Source organism: Vicia villosa, linkage group LG1 (assembly GCF_029867415.1).
Source record: "Vicia villosa cultivar HV-30 ecotype Madison, WI linkage group LG1, Vvil1.0, whole genome shotgun sequence".
NCBI lineage: Eukaryota > Viridiplantae > Streptophyta > Magnoliopsida > Fabales > Fabaceae > Vicia > Vicia villosa.
Window position 1 is genome coordinate 155,998,201 of NC_081180.1, and position 16,920 is coordinate 156,015,120.

Sequence of the window (16,920 nt, forward strand, 5' to 3'; positions counted from 1 at the left end):
ACACAACACAATAATAAACCAGTTCTTACTTATACTTATTTTATACTTCTAGGGAAATCGATAAAGTTATCAAGAGGGGAGAAACTAAATTTTTTTACTTGAAAATTCATACAGGTATGGGACTTACCATTGCTTTAAGATCAGATCCGCAATATCATAACTTACAACCTGATTCACAGAGTTAGTAAATCAGATTAAACCCATGATGCAACTGAAAAAACCATGCAAATCATCATTCAACTTATATTTGTATAAAAGCATGAAACCATTAAATTTATATTTTCAACACAACATTGAGGATTTACAAGAGTTTGGACAGTGTTGTTCGGACCACCCAGAAGATCTCGAAGCGCGATCTCAATGATATAACAGATTTCTCATGTAAACATGACAACAATGCTATAGCAAAAAACATAGAAAGCATAAGAGAAAGAATCAAGAAACCATCGAAGGTATTTCATTAAACACTTTGTAAGCAAGATTGAAAGTGCAATATTCTTCTCCTTGAAAGTAGTTCCACGCCTACAGAACAAACCCAATACCAACTGGCCACACAATAAACACGATGATAAATCAACCACTTTCATGATAAGAAAATGACATCAACCACAAACAAAAACAAACCCATTCAAATTGCAAACAATAAATAAATAAAAAAATTGAGTTACCTCTAAATGCACCGATCTTGCATCTTGCTCGGCGCTTTCGCCAAAGGATAGCTTATCACAAAATTTTAAAAAACACCAAATTTAAAAAACCAAACATTAGCAGTTCAGATTTCAAAACAGAAAATGGATGCAAAGGAAAAAACAGGAAGGACCATTGGAAGATTCAATAACGAATCAAAACACGAAAAAGGAAGAAATTGGACAACAATACCTTTTGTTTGAAGAAGATGAAGACGGTTGCAGAGGAACAAAGTTGTATCCGGTAGAGGGAAGAAAGTGACGAGTTGTCGATGGGTATGAGTTCAGCAGTGCTAGGGTTTGATGGGGGTAACAGAGAGAAAATGGGTAGACGTAAAAGAGAGAGAAGTGATTATCAGAAACTTTTTTTAAGAAAGATAGAGAGGGAAATATTGAAATTGTGTTTGGTTTTGTCTGCCGTGTAAAAGCCTCAATCAAACAATCAACTTACACAATGCTTAAGTTGTTGTTATGAAACAACCAATAGAAAAATTGAAAAAAAGGTGCCACTTGGATTAATGGTGACATATGATTGGCCTAAGTGAAATTAGATTTAGCAAATTACTAAAAGGGGCATAATTTAGTGCAAATGAAAATTAATAAAAAGACAATTAAGAAAGTTAATAGGCATATTATATTCTTAGTTAGGTAGTTGAGTGGTGAATGTTGACTTTGTGTTACTTTATTAATAATTAATTAACATAAGTTACATATCCTATCACATAAACTTATAAAAATACATGGTTTATTATGCTTCTGTTTCCAATACCCCTTTAAATAACCTTCAACATATCATGTACTTTTTAAGTAAAACTTCTAAAGCCAATATGAATATTCAATATAAAAAAGTATCTTTTTAATATAATTAATGGTGAGATAAGATGTCATCAACAAGTTTCACATGATAATGGCTTTTACAAGGCTCTTAGAAAAGCAATTAAGCTCTAGATGCAAAAGTAGTCCTCAATCAAGATTTCTTAGTTTACAATAGGAACAAAAAAGAATTAATATGCTTGCCTACTTCTATCCATCAAACTAAATTATTATATCAATCTTGCTGCCACCCAAAGAAAAATACTAGACTTTAAGTTGAGTTCCAACCTGCAGAAAGAAAAATGCAAAATCAATCCAAGTTTTGATGATTATAAAACAAATCAAAATTAATTCATGTGATATCAAATTAATTAAGTCATTAAATTAGCAATTGCCTTAGTTGAACTTGAAACTTTGAAGATGAAGTCTTAGGCTCTAAACTTTGAAGATGAAGTCTTAGGCTCTAAGCTTGTCCAAAACACCAATCCGGTCTAACCCACGGGTGACATATAGTGGCCCAATTTCGACCCTATGTAATATCAGTTTTTTCGGGTCCGGGTTCAATCAGTTCGGGTACCTTGATCGGTTTATTTCGGATGGCAAATGTTGTTGGGCCAATTGAAAATCTAGCCCAAATAACAAAACCAATAGTTTTTTTTTCTAATTTTTTTTATTAAAATTAACAATCTATCTATAATTGTTGGGCACAAATTTCAAACCTAATTACAATCTGAATTGGGCCTTATTGTTTAAAATTTAATAGAATATGGGCCTTTTCTTTACAAAAATTACATTAAAAAATTGTTATAAACATTTTAATTCAGACTTTAAAACTGAGTTATTCTAGACCAAATTCAAATTCTTCAGACTTTTAAACTGACTTAACACACTTTAAAACTGAAGCAGATTCAAATCCAGTAACATTTACACAACCAAACATTAAAATAAAATTCGAACACATCTAAAAACCATAAAAATCAAAGTTTTTTTAGTGTATAAATGTTTGCTCAAATTTAATACAGCCAGTTTAAATTTAATAACACCAGCACAACCAAAAAAAACATAATCGATATAAAACATGAGTTATTTTCATGAGCTTCATTATCCTTTTCTCCCATTACCTTCAACTCCTTCAATTGCCAACAGCCTAATAAAACCAAATACAGACAATGGCAACAACAATAAAAATTGCAGCAGTGTTGAAGAGTCTGAAAACATAACCAAATTTGAGATTATGAATAAAACTCAACTACAATAAAAACTCATCTACAAACATTTCCATCTTCCATTTTAAATGTGAGATTAAGAATCAAACTCATCTACAATAAAACATTAAAAATCATATTAGTGAAACAATCAACTTAAGTTCTAGAATTTTGAATAATGATTTTTTTATCTACTATTACCTCTTCAGCACTCTTCTTCTCAAGCACATATAGCTTTTGTTCTAAAATCTTTCAGCTGTCAAGGTTTCAATAGTTCCTTCAGCTGAATCCAACTCGTCTTTACAATGTTTTAGCTCATATTTAAGCTTTTGTAGCACCTATCAATATTATAAAAGTTCATAGTCAATACATCAAAAGTAAAACCAACAATTTAATTTAAAAAAAAATGATAGTGTATGCATGAATAATTATTTCAGAGTATATCTTAGTTGGTTATTTGTTTCAACAAGATCCTTTTTGGAATCGTTCTCTATAACCTGGTAGATAGCATATTTATTAAAGACAAACTAGACACGGAAACATAAAATAAGAATTGTTTCATGAAGTAAAGACCTTACCTGCAGCGCCTGATCTTTTCTACTAAATATTGACCAAAGCCTTTCACACTCACTTGTAACTGCCTACAATAAAACATTAAAAATCACAAAAAAAAATTAAAGGTTAATGTCAAGTTCTTAACAAAAATTAACTTATACAAAAATAATCAACCTTCATTTGATAACTTTATTGAACCTAGAAATCAAAACACAACAACAACTGAAACACATGTGGTTTAGTCTTAAAGCACATAAACAAGTTCATGTGACTTGGTCTTAAAGATTACAGAAAAACAAGTTCTAAATCAACTTTTTAAAACACAAACAATACATATTAAAAAACTGTAACCATAGATCTTAAAAAAAATTAAAATCAACAAAAACTAACCATATGATGTCTTCATTTCATTCAAGTAGTTGAATCACCCCCTCTCATCGCTTCAAATCAGTTCATCACCTGAGAAAAAAACTTAAAAGAATCTAAAAGGGTTTACAGTTTTTCATAATCTAGAAGAAGATTTAAAATACAAATACAGTTAAAATGTAGTTTTGCATAATCAGGGAGAAGATTTAAAGTAACCAACTTCATGAAATACAAATGCAGCATAGATCTAAAACTCGAATGGACCAACTTTAGAAAACAAAGTTAACATAAATAGATTTAAAATTCAAATGCAAACTTAATCTAAACCTGGAAACCAACTTCAAGAATATTAACGAGTTATCATAAGTGACCAACTCAGATATAACCAGAAAAATGATACTTACCGCAACACCCAAAAGGAAGGCAAGACCACCAATATCAATAACAAGTATCCAGAGAAGATAAAAGCAACCATTTGTAACCTATCAAGGATAAAGGTAAAGATATCATAAGCATCAAAGAGAAAATAAGGAATAAAATAAAAGAATCAGAGGACCACAAACAAACACGAAGACATCCAAGTGGTGTTTTTAGAGATTGGGGTTTTGTATTTAGAGATTAGGGTTTTGATTTCAGATTTGATTTACGAGTTAGGTGAGAGAGAGAAAGAGAGAGAGGTTGAGAGGGAGAGATGAAGGTGGCGGTGATTGTGATTGAAGCAAGGAAGGGTGAATATTATGGTGGAAGTTAAAGAGATGAGAGGGGGCGGCGCTTATCAAAAGAAAAATGAAGCTGAGAAATTAGGGTTGCTTCCACAAACCCTTATAATGTTAATAAATAATAGTTGAGTATTAATTGGGCTCGATCGGGTTCGGTCATCGATGGGCCCAACATTTTGAACCGAACCTAAGTAACCCAATATAAGCCAAAACAGTCACCCGTTGAAATTGTTAACCCGATGTGAACCGACCCGAAGCATAAAACCAGATTCTGACCGGTCGAATTTCCTCGGATGATGAAAGTTTGTCCATCCCTACAAGGTTCTATATACACTCAACTTCGTGAATGACACAAATAAAAAGACCAAATTATTATTTTTGTTTTTTTATTTTCTTGTCCTTATTAATACATTAAATTTGTAGAAGAAGACACAAGTTTTAATGGCAATCAAAGTAAACTATGTAACATAACTTCTAAACAGAAAAGAAGACCACAATAAAACAATAATAAATTGTATACTGAAATGCAAAAATTAAAGGCATACTTTAAGTGAAAAAATGTAAAATAATGAAATTGTGTAGTGATAATACTAACCACTACTCTATTAGTCCCAAAACATTTATAAACACAAACAGAAAACTCAATAAATGTTATACCTGTATAAGGGGGAATTAGCATGATGAGATAGAAATTTTTTCTTATGAAACTTTAATTTTGAGTTCCTTTGGCTCTTCTAGAATTTTTTTCTCCAAACAACTTTTAGGTCTATCTTTAAGACGAGATACACCGTCTTTATTTTTTATACCCTTGATTTGAGATGCATCTCCACTTTTATTTGAAATAATGGATGTGTCATCTTGTCTATACTCAGTAGTTTGATAATCACTTGGTGGGAATGTTCTTTTATTTATGATACTATCAACTCCAACGGCTACTTCCATCAATTTGTTTGAAAGATATGTTGAAGCGTCTACACATTCAGCAGCCTTACTTGATATTTCTACTGCAACACGACACAAATCCTTAAAGCGATTTGAGGCATCTAACCTTGGGTCTTCTTTGATGATTTGTCCTTTACTATTTATCACACATCCACTTCGAGCATCCCTAGTCCACCTCTTAAGAATGTATTTCAGAGGAATAACAATTATATTTAAATGATTAAGTACTCGAAGAGCATGACAACAAAGGATTCCAATAAATTGAAAAAGTTGACAACTACACTCAATACTTTGATCTTCAGAACTAAAGGTAACCTTATGTTCTCTCATGTCTCCAAACAAACTCACCTCATATTCATATAAGTGCAACTTTTGTGTGCATTTGTTTACAACAAGATTACAAGATTTTTCATATTCCCGACAAACTAGACGGAAAATTGTTGGTGTGTAGACATCTCTTGCATTTTCAATAACATGATATTCATACTTAGTGGTGGCGTCTTCTGACTCATTTCATAATTAGACTATATTTATTTATGTCTCATGTCTTCTAGCAACCTATCAAAGTTCCTGAAAAATTCTAATATATTGAAGGTGGGCTTCATTACAACTCTCACTTAATTGTGTTGTTGTAGCACCAGCAGAAAAACCGTGTCTTCCATATACTAAAGCCCATTTTTCTTTCTTCTTGAAGAAATCTTGCATCCATTTATTTTGATGAAGGTTGTGTCTTTCAAGTAATGAATCCCAAGCATTAAGAAAGCCATTCTCATATTGACATTCATAAATACAACTTCGCAACTCTTTAGCAAAAGAATTTGATCTTTTGAAGGCATGATTAACATTTTTAGTGCATTTTGTAATAAATGCCAGACACATAAACGATGATATGATTCCGGAAAAACCTCTGAAATTGCCTTACCCATTGCAGGATCTTGATATGTGAAAATAGTCTTCGGCTTTTTACCATAAACAGCCTTAAGAAAAGTTCTAAACAACCACCCAAATGATTCAGCTGTTTCATCGTACAACAACGTGGCACCAAATAAGACACTTTCTCGATGATGATTGAATCCAACGAAGGGAGAAAATGGTCGTAAATTTTGATTAGTGCGATAAGTAGTATCAAAACACACTACATCTCTAAAATGAGCATAATCCGCAACCATTTTAGCATCCGCCCAAAAAATATTTGTTATTTGGTTATCAATATCAAGTTGAATCTCATAAAAATGATGAATTCTCTGTTTGCTTTGATTTAAGGGTTAAATACGTTTTTAGTCCCTATAAATATGTGACCCTGCATTTTTAATCCCTAAAAATTTTCCTTCAATGAATGATCCTTATAAAATTATTATGCACCTAGTTTCAGTCCCTAATGTCAAACCAGTGTGTATTTTAGAATGATTATTTTGCAAACATGTTCATAATATTTTTAAAAGTTTTTGGAAAAAAAAAGAAACTCAAAATTTAATTTCTAAGTTGAGATTTTCATTACTTTTATCATTATTTTTTAAAATTTGAAAAATTCATATTTAATTCTTCTCGTTTTAAAAAATTCTAAAACTTGGTAAATAAATATTTTACAGTATTCTAAACATATATAAAAAAATTATTTAAAAATTTAAAAATTTAAAAATTAAAGGGTAATTAAACAGTTTTTAAAATTTTAGAAAATAGCATGGACTGAAATTGCATGCATAAAATTTTTAGAAGGACCATGTAATACCCCAAATTCTCTAAGCATGAATATGAAGAATAATAGGTGCATTTTAATATACATAGATCTAATGACCATTAAGGGAGTTTAGTAGAGATAATGACTCTAATCATCTAGAGTGGCATGTGTCATACCCCAAAATTTACCCGATACAATTTACGTATATTCAATTCACCAGGGCTATTGAAAATAAGGGCCATGAGATTTAACACTTCTATTGTTAAACCTAATCTCTTATGAGGGTGTATTTTAAAATGAGGATGTTATTGAGCTTGATACTTTAATTATTAAGCCCATTTCTAAAAAATCATCATCATCTTCTAAGTTGTGTAATTTAAAGGATGAGGGGTGGATTGGTTGTAGAAGACCCTTTGGGTCCAATTAAAACTTATGTTTTTATCTTCCTTTTTTAAAGCTTGCCTCTCTCTCTATATATCTAATATATACATATATATTTTAATTAATTAATTTAATAAATTATTTTCTAATAATTTATTTAAATATATTGATTAAAGTATATATATTATATTAGTTAGTGACATTACTAGTACTGGTTAAGATCGTTAGAAAATCGTTAACCTTTTAGATTGTTTTAGTAAAAAAAAGAAAACTAATTTACTATTAATACTAACTTTAAACTAACTTTAGTGTTATATATAGATTATCTCTTTAGCTTTATTTCATCAATATTGATTGTACCTGATCAGAAGAATCGTCAAGGCGGCAATGTCTGACTTGAAGAGCAAGATGGGGGGGGTACCTGCAAGGTCCTCCGATGCTTAAGTTAGTAGCTATCAGAGAATGAGGTTTTAGAGTGAAGAATAGAATACCTGACCCTCTAGTGAACGAGGGTATTTATAGCCCCCAGCGCTGGGCCAAGGTTCCCTAATTGGGCCAGATCCAATTGGAGGCCCACGTGCTAGGGAACTGCCAGAACGTCCCGTGCTAGGGCTGAGTCAGCAGGAGACTCACGTTCTTGGTGTGCATGGCGTAGGGTTCGGAGATGGTTGACCGAATCCTTCGCTGAGACGTGACGCGTGGTCTTCGCGCGTGGACAACTCTCGGCGGTTATCCAGTAAATGGGCCCAAATGATTTGGGCCTGCTCGGCTAGAATCTTCGCACGTGGGCAGCCCCTGACGGTTGTCTAGTATTTGGGCCCAAAGGATTTGGGCCTGCTCGGCTGGTGATAAGAGTTGGGCCTGCTCGGCCCAGTCCAGAACAGGAGCCCCCCAAGTCATTAGTCTTGTAAGGGTGATGGCTTTAGCCAGGAGGTTAGCCGAGCACGAGCGACGGTTTCCAAAGGTGGGCTCCCCGTGCGTTTAGGTCGACAGGGAAGGGAGTCTCTGCAGGTCACGAGACCAAATGGTGGTCGGCCGATGTCCACGGGAGCCGGGGATGCGTCGTCCCTTGGTTTTCACCTGACACGTTTCGGTTATCATTTGTCAGCGTGGTTGACAGGTGTCAGCTGCACAGGCGGTCATCATTGCTGCGCCGTTTTGAGGGATAAAGCAGATAACGCCTTTTGGAGTTTCCAAGACGTTTTGGGACGCGTGGCAGCCTTTCGTGGAGGGAGCCGCCTTTGGGGTGTAGGCAATGATGGCGCCTCCTAGGCTGCCTAGGCCATCATGACACCCTTTGGCCTTCTTTCCCTATATAAGGAGTGAGGAGATCACTCATTTGTCACTTAACATTTTTCAAGCCTTCAAGATTCGCTCACTGCTCTCCTCCTCATCTCGTTCATATCTTCTTCGTTTTCTTCAAGTAAGTTCCTCGTCTTCTTCATGTCTTTATTTAAGTTTTATGTATTAGTTTCTAGTGCGGCGGGCACGATTGATGAGTGCAACGAGCAAGGTTTATGAATTAACCGAGTAGAACTAGAAGATAATCGTTTCTCCCGTGCGTTTGCCGAGTGAGATTTGAGTGAACGGAGCAAGAACGTTTGAATGAGATGTCCAGCTTTTAGGATTAATAAGGAGTAGTTTGAATGCCACGAGCAGTGGAGGTTGCATGTCGTCGGTCATTCGATGATTGGGGGAATTTTCTTCGTCCCTTTTCCTCGCCCTTTCACTTGACTTGCGGTGGAAGGGTGGATTTGACCAGTCGAATTCATTGTTTCCTCTGCTTTTTAGGTAAATGGCCGACGAGAACAAGGACGATATCGTCTTCGACATTTCAGACGGGGATGAAGCTGTTGGCTCGCAAGGGGATATTCCCGTCTTCGTGGCCTCCCCTAGGGCACTTGAAGAATGGGTGGCCGTTGCTCCGAGGATGATTGCATCGCGCTTCTCGACGCGTCCTAAGGAAGCTTTTAACGTTATCGAGGACCTTGACCAGGACGAGGAGCCTTCTTGGGGCGCCTTTGTGCCCAAGTCTCACCAGAGGATCTGTTCGCAATTCCCTGGTCCTCGCTTCGCTATGTACGAGTTTGTTTTTAAGGAGGTCGGCCTTCGACTCCCCTTCACTTGTTTACAGCGGAGCGTCTTCAGTTGGTTGCGCCTGTGCCCGTCCCGGCTTCACCCCAACGCCTTCGCGTTTTTAAGGGCTTTTGAAATTGTATGCGGTTTCCTGGAGGTCGAAGCGACTCTGCCTATTTTCTTCAGGGTATTTCATTTGCAGAGGTTGCGTGATCCGGACGGCAAGTGGAGTTGGGTGTCATTTAAGCAGCCGAAGAAGCTGTTCGCCATTTATCAGGACTCTATCAAACATTTCAAGAGTCGATATTTTTTGGTTAAGCCTGTTACCCCCGAAGCCGAGAACCACTTGTTCGAGGAGCGCGAGTATATCGAGGACGGAGTGAAGAAGGTGGGTCCATCTGCTCGGTTCCCGCTGGAGTGGCAGCCTGATCACTTCGAGCGTGGGACTGACTATTACATCTTCCGGGATGAGGATCTCAATGAGCGGGATACAGGTGGGTACCAGCGGTTCATATCTTTTGTGAACGGGTTTAGACCGGCTGTATGTACGTATCCTAACGGGGATCCCCTATTCGAGGAAGATGGAGGCCCCATGCTGGAGCCTCGGTACATCAACACCAAAGCTGTCCTCGAGTGCGGAAGTTATGGGGACGCTATGATTTTGTTAGGTGAGATAGCTATTACTTGTTCGAGCAATATCTTTTTGGTTCTAACTCTTTATTTTGCAGGAAAAATGGCGGACTTGCATGACAAAGTTGTGAAGATGAGGGCAAAGAACAAGGGGGCCGTCAAGGTGTCCGTGAAACGAACGCGGGTCGAGGAGGTCAAGGCGGCTGCTGCGGGTGTCCCCGACAGTGGCTCTCCTTCGTCAGTTGGGATGACCTCGCGTGGTTCTCCAGCCGGAAAAAAGCAAAAGAATGAAGGGACCACGGAGCTTCGTCCTCTTATCATCGACAACCCCTCCGAGGAAGATATAGTGCTTCCCTCTTGTACTCTGCACAGGGGAATCTTCTCAAAGAGGAATGTGCTGCTCGAGCGCGAGGAGGTGAGGCACATTGTCAGGCGAGACCGGGCGGCTCGAGACAAGGACTTGTCCGAGGACCTTGAAGGGATGATGAGGGTGGCCGCCTTGGCTTTGGCTCTCAATGCTCAAAATGTCTGTCCCCAGAAGGACTATGATGCTCTGCAGACCAAATATGATGAGCTGGAGCATGAGTTTGAAAATTATAAAGACAAGTATGAGGTCCAGAGCGGCATAGTTGAAGACCTCGTCAAAGAGCAGAACAAGGTCGCGGACTTGGAGGCCGAGGGAAAAAGGCTCCGTGATCGAATTGCTGAGTTAGAGAGGTCTCATCTCCCTGCTGCCGAGGAGGATGAAGACGAGAAAGCCTTGGTGACGCGCTCTCAGCTTCTGGGCAAGGTGAGGGAGCTGGAGGTCGACTGTGTTGCTACCTTGGGGGTTGGTTTCAAAGCTGCAGTGGATCAGCTGAAAGTCCTAAACCCGTGCTTGGTGACGAGGGGCATTGGTCCATACAATAAGTTTGTGGACGGGTGAATTGATTCAAACCCGGAGTTCGAAGATTGGGAGGACGAGCAGGGGCCCCAAGGAGAGGACAACGGTGTCGAGGATGATGATGGTGACCTCTGACCAGTTTCCCTTTGGTTGTGGCCTGCGTGCCAATGTTTGGTGGCCTGCGTGCCAGTGTTTTGTGGCCTGCGTGCCATTCTTGTTAAAGGGGCGATGCCTGGACAATTTTTGTAATATTTGGATATCTCCGGCCAGTTTGGCCGGATTTTAATACTATTCTGTTTTGTATGCTTCAATGTTTATTTGCGCTTATCTGATATTTGTTGTCGAATATGCATGTATGTGCTCGAATATTTATGTTTGTGCTTGACCGAGGTTTATAGCCCGGACGTGTATTGTATGGTCCGGGTGCGCATAGCAGGTGTGCGCTACAAGCGAGCTCGAGGCCGCGGTCGGGGCCGCGTGCTCGCGTCGTGAACGATCCAATCGCGAGCTGGGGTTCTACCGTGCAGGTACTTCCACGGAGGGTCTGTGTGCTAGGCCCGCCGCGTGGTCGGCTTTGCCTCTTGCTAGGGCTACCTGACCGATGCTGTCGTGGAGCATGCGCGCTTGTACCAGGACGCGAGTCCTTGCCCAGCCTTGTCTCGTGTTCGCTACGAGTGGCCGAGTGGTGTTAGGGTGTTTCTAACTGTAGTAGCGTCTGAGTTTTTCAGCATTCCAAGGCCGAACGAGTTTTTCGCCGAGAAGGTTCTCGAGGTAATACGCACCGTTTTCGGTTTTATCGTAAACTCGGTATGGGCCTTCCCAGTTCGGGGCTAGTTTGCCCTCGCGAGAATCTTTCATGTTCCTACGGAGCACTAAATCTCCGACTTCGAATGCGCGCTTGATAACTTTAGCGTTATGTCTTAATGCTATTTGTTGTTTCAATTTCGCTTCTCGGAAGGAAGATCCTGTCCGGATTTCCTCGACCATGTCGAGCTCCTCCCTCATAGCTTCGTCATTGAGTTCTTCCTCGAGGGGTGATTCGGTCCGACGAGATGGTTCTCGGATCTCCACGGGGATCACGGCTTCAGTGCCATAGGTCAACCTGAACGGAGTTTCCCCGGTGCTCGAATGCGGGGTCGTTCTGTATGCCCAGAGAACGCTGTGCATTTCTTCGACCCAAGCTTTTTTCGCCTCGCCCAGCCTTCTCTTCAATCCACGGAGAATGACCCGGTTGGCGGCTTCAGCTTGCCCGTTGGTTTGGGGGTGCTCGACCGAAGTGAAGTGCTGCTTCGTCCCGAGTTTGGCCACGAATTCCTGGAATTTTCTGTCCGTGAACTGGGTGCCGTTGTCGGTTATTATCGCCTGTGGTACCCCGAATCGGGCGAGTATGTTCCGCTTGTAAAATCGGAGTACGTTTTGGGATGTGATTTTAGCGAGCGCTTCAGCTTCTATCCATTTCGTGAAGTAATCCACAGCGACCACCAGGTATTTGTTTTGGTAGGATCCGACCGGGAAAGGTCCGAGGAGGTCCATTCCCCACGTGGAGAATGGCCAGGGCGAGGAGAGAGATTTGAGCTCGTTCGGGGGAGCCAAGTGCATGTCGGCGTGACGCTGGCGTTTGTCACATTTCTTGACATATTCTTTGGCGTCCTGCTGCATGGTCGGCCAATAATAGCCGGCTCTGAGGGCTTTCCTCACTAGTGACCGTCCGCCGAGGTGTTGGCCGTTGATTCCACCATGAAGCTCTTGGAGTACCTCCAGTGCTTGCGAGGCATCGATGCATTTAAGGAGGGGGATGGAGAAGCCTCGTCGGTACAGTTTGTTTTTGAGGATAGTGTATGAACACGCTCGTCTCTTAATTGTTGAAGCTTCTTTCGTGTCGGTGGGGAGCTCGTCTTTCGTGAAGAAGTTGTACACTGGGGTCATCCAGCATTGGTCGTCCCCGATAGCGAATATCTGTAGAGCTCGCGCGTTTTCGCCTATACTTGGTCTGGGCAGAATTTCTTGGATAACCGATTTGTTTCCCCCTTTCTTTCTCGTGCTCGCAAGTTTGGATAGTATGTCGGCGCACGAGTTGTGTTCTCGGGGAATATGCTCGACTTCTGCTTTGGCGAATTTTTTCATCTTATCCTTGACGAGCGCGAGATATTCGGAGAGTACGTTGTTTTTGGCCTGGTAGTCGCCGCTGATGTGGGATGCGACGAGTTGGGAATCCGTGTAGATCTTGATCTCTCGTGCCCCTACGTCCTCGGCGAGTCTCAGGCCTGCGAGGAGGGCTTCGTACTCGGCTTGGTTGTTCGACGTGTTGAAAGAGAGGACCAAAGATACTTCTACGATAAGTCCTTCGTCGTTTTCCAAGATAATGCCTGCCCCGCTTCCCGAGTTGCTCGAGGCGCCATCTACGTAGATGGTCCATTTGTCCTTAGTCATGTCCGGCGAGTCGGCGATCGAGGTCATCTCTGCTACAAAGTCCGCCAGCGCCTGAGCTTTTAATGCCTTCCTGCTTTCATACTGCACGTCGAATTCCGAAAGCTCGAGGGACCATCTTAGCATTCTGCCGGCCATGTCTGGTCGGCTGAGGAGTTGCTTGATGGGTTGATCCGTCCGAACGAAGATTGTGTGGGTGAGGAAGTAGTATCGCAGCCTTCTGGCCGCTATTACTAGGGCCATGGCGACTTTCTCGATCTGTTGGTATCGCACCTCGGGTCCCTGTAGGGCTTTGCTGGTGAAATATACGGGTTTTTTCCCGTCTTCGGTTTCTCGGATCAAGGCCGCACTGACCGCTTCGTTCGAAACAGCTAAGTAAAGGTACAGAGGTTCGTTGTCGTCGGGTCGGGAAAGGACGGGCGGTTCGGAGAGTACTTTCTTGAGGTGTGCAAGTGCTTGCTCGCATTCTTCGGACCATTCAAAGGCTGCTTCTTTGCGTAGCAGTTTAAAGAAAGGGAGGGCATGTTGGGCGGATTTCGCGACGAAACGTGATAGCGCAGTGAGCATTCCGTTTAAGACTTGGATGGATTTTTTATTGTTAGGAGTAGGGAGTTCAGAGAATGCTCGGCATTTATCCGGGTTGGCCTCTATTCCCCGTTCAGTCAGATAGAAACCGAGGAATTTGCCTGCTCGGACGCCGAAGGTGCATTTCTCTGGGTTGAAGCGCATCTTGCAGGATCTGGCCCGCTCGAATACGCGCTCGAGATGGGAGGTGTGGTCGGTGTCTTCTCGAGATTTGACGATCATATCGTCCATGTACACCTCGAGGGTGTCGCCGATCTCCCCTCGGAACACTTTGTTCATCATCCGTTGATACGTGGACCCCGCGTTTTTGAGGCCGAAGGGCATTACGTTGTAGTAGTAGTTGCCCGACTCGGTCATAAACGCCGTGCACTGCATGTCGCTCCTCGCCATGTGGATCTGGTTGTAACCTGAATAAGCATCCATAAAAGACAATAGTTTATAGCCGGCCGAGTTATCGACCAGTCTATCAATGTTTGGTAAAGGATAGGCGTCTTTTGGACATGCCCGGTTAACATCAGTATAATCAACACACATTCTCCATTTTCCATTAGATTTCTTAACAAGTACAACGTTTGAGAGCCAAGTTGAATACTTGGCCTCGGAAATAAAATTTGCCTCTAGGAGGTCTTTTACAGCTTTCTCGGCAGCCTCCGTTTTCTCGGGAGACTGCCGACGCCTACGTTGAACTACGGCCTTTGCGGCTGGATCGATGGAGAGGTGGTGGTAGGCGACCTCAGGGTCGAGTCCAGGCATTTCCGCGGCGCTCCAGGCGAACAGATCGGCATTGGCTCGAAGGCAGGCTATGAGCTGCTTCCTCGGAAGGTCTGGGATGCCCTTACCGATTTTTACTACTTTGTCGGGGTTGTCGCCCAAGGGGACAAGCTCGAAATCTCCGTCTGGGACTGGTCGGATGGGGTGAGGTGCCTTTGACCGCGTCTCTTCCCCAATCTTTGGTTCTTCCTCTGCAAACCGGGCATCCAGGTCGACTGAGCTGACGTTGGTTGTCTGATGCTGGTCTTCTCGAGGATGCTTGTCTTCGTCCCTTGGCTTTTTGTTGGAGTTGGCCGGCGGAGCGATTAGTTCTAGTCCTTTGACGGAGGCGTCGAAGATTCTTCTGGCTGCTTCAATATCGGCGTTGATGGTGGCCACTCGTCCTGTCCTCGTGTAGAACTTCATCTTCAGGTGGACAGTGGAGGGTACGGCGGTCAGCTCGGCCAGAGTGGGGCGTCCGATGATGCAATTGTACAGGGTTTTGCAGTCGATCACCAAGAATCTGGTTTTGACTTGCCTAGAGGCCTCCCCTTCCCCGAAGGTGACAATCAGCTCGACTTAGCCCCATGGTTTAGTGGTAGCTCCGTTGAAACCTTGAAGGTCTGAGCCCACATAGGGAGTGAGGTGCGAGTCGTCCAGCTGGAGTGTTCAGAAGAGATGGGAGTACATGATATCGACCGAGCTGCCTGCATCGACTAGGACTCGTCGAACATCGAAATTCGCCATTCTTGCTCGGACGAGCAGGGGAATTGTGGCGTTTGGAGCTCCGCCGGGCAGTTCTTCTAGGTAGAAGGTGATTGGTTCAGACTTTCCTCGAAATTTTCGCAGTGTAGGGCCGAGGTCTGTGTTGGCGCTGAGCAGCTCATCGAACTTTCTCTTCACTGAACTGATGGTGAGGGAGCCTGGATCTCCGCCGTTGGAGACGACCATGGCGAATGGGAATCCATCCCATTTGCTGAGTGTGGTGGACACCCCGAACGATGGTATGAAGTCTTCTGGTCGGGTGACGGACAGGGCTACTTGCAAGGGTCTGTTGTCCGGTGAGTTCCCTTCGTCAGAGTTTCTCTAGTCGTATCTCCGAGAAGGTTCCCCTTTCTTTGTGTATCTCGAAAGGCGACCCTCCTTGATCAATGTTTCAATGGCATCCTTGAGGTGAATGCATTCCTCGGTCATGTGTCCATGACTCTTATGGTATTTGCAGTACTTGGACTTGTCGGTTCCTGGCCTCGCGGGATTTGATTTCGGGGGCCTGATGTTCGACTTCTTGAAGTCAGTGTTTTGGCATTCGGCCAGAATCCGTTCCCGTGAGGCGTTTAGAGGGGTGTAGTCGTTGAAGCGACCGGAAGGTCCTCGGCGCTCCTTGGTATCGAGAGACCTGTCGTCTTCCCTTTTTTCATGCCCGCGTCTCGAGCCTGAGTGCTCATAGTTTGAACTGCGAGCGGCATCATTGCCTCGCGAGGCTTTCATGGCAGCAGCCTCTCCCTCCTCGAATGCTATGAAGGCTTGAGCCTTGCGAAGGAGGGCGTTCATGGAGTGGACTTTCTCAATCTTCACGGCCTTTTTGAAGTCGCTTCCGGGGAGGAGCCCTCGTTCGAGGAGGTACCTCTTCATGTAGTCTGTCGTCTGCACTTGGATAGCTTCTTTGTTGAACCTGTCGAGGTAGTTTCTTAAAGGTTCGTTGGTACCTTGGATTACCGCTTCAAGATTTGCTTCCGACTTCGGTTGCCGACGAGAGGCGGTGAAGTGGCTTAGGAAAAGGTCCTTCAGTTCAGTCCAGGAGTGGATGGAGTCAGGGGGCAGATTCCTGTACCATGTCATCGCGCCTTTCCTTAATGTGGTCGGAAAGATGCGGCATTTGATGGATCCCCGGACAACATGGTAGTCCATGACAGCTTCGATGCTCCTTATGTGATCATCGGGGTCGGTGGTCCCGTCATACTGATCCAAGGCGGGTGGTTTTTCCATCCCTCGGGGGAGACGAACTCGGCGGATGTGCTCGGACAAGGGACTGCGGAAATCTTCTTCGTCGCTAGGCTCGGGGGAGTTTGAATGTCTGCCCCGCTTGGATTTAGTGCGTGTTTTGCCCGAGATTTTGCAGTTGTCTTTTGGAGGAGAGTGCTCGCGGATCTTCTGCACAGCTTTGGAGGGGCCTCGGTGTTCCCCCTCGGGCGAGAGATTCCTGGCTTCAGTAGTTTCAGGTTTC

The 16,920-nt window shown here is 42.6% G+C and overlaps 1 protein-coding gene and 2 long non-coding RNA genes across 4 annotated transcripts; all 3 read right to left on the reverse strand.

Moving 5' to 3' along the window:
- Positions 1-2,465: 2,465 nt before the first annotated feature.
- LOC131619447 (uncharacterized) lies at positions 2,466-3,044 on the reverse strand. Its single transcript, XR_009288951.1, has 3 exons — positions 2,906-3,044; positions 2,750-2,818; positions 2,466-2,646 (listed from the first exon to the last, which is right to left on the reverse strand). It is a non-coding gene; the product is annotated as an uncharacterized LOC131619447 (long non-coding RNA).
- A 109-nt stretch (positions 3,045-3,153) lies between these two features.
- On the reverse strand, positions 3,154-4,402 carry LOC131619439 (uncharacterized). 2 transcript variants are annotated; one of them, XR_009288950.1, is made up of 5 exons: positions 4,193-4,402; positions 4,030-4,107; positions 3,650-3,718; positions 3,283-3,345; positions 3,154-3,201 (listed from the first exon to the last, which is right to left on the reverse strand). It is a non-coding gene; the product is annotated as an uncharacterized LOC131619439 (long non-coding RNA). The 2 variants fall into 2 exon arrangements; XR_009288949.1 differs by having other exon boundaries at positions 4,030-4,402.
- Positions 4,403-15,782: 11,380 nt separating this feature from the next.
- LOC131657998 (uncharacterized) lies at positions 15,783-16,682 on the reverse strand. The gene has a single exon (XM_058927341.1). It carries the CDS (start codon positions 16,680-16,682, stop codon positions 15,783-15,785), a length of 900 nt encoding a protein of 299 aa, XP_058783324.1.
- Positions 16,683-16,920: the final 238 nt, after the last annotated feature.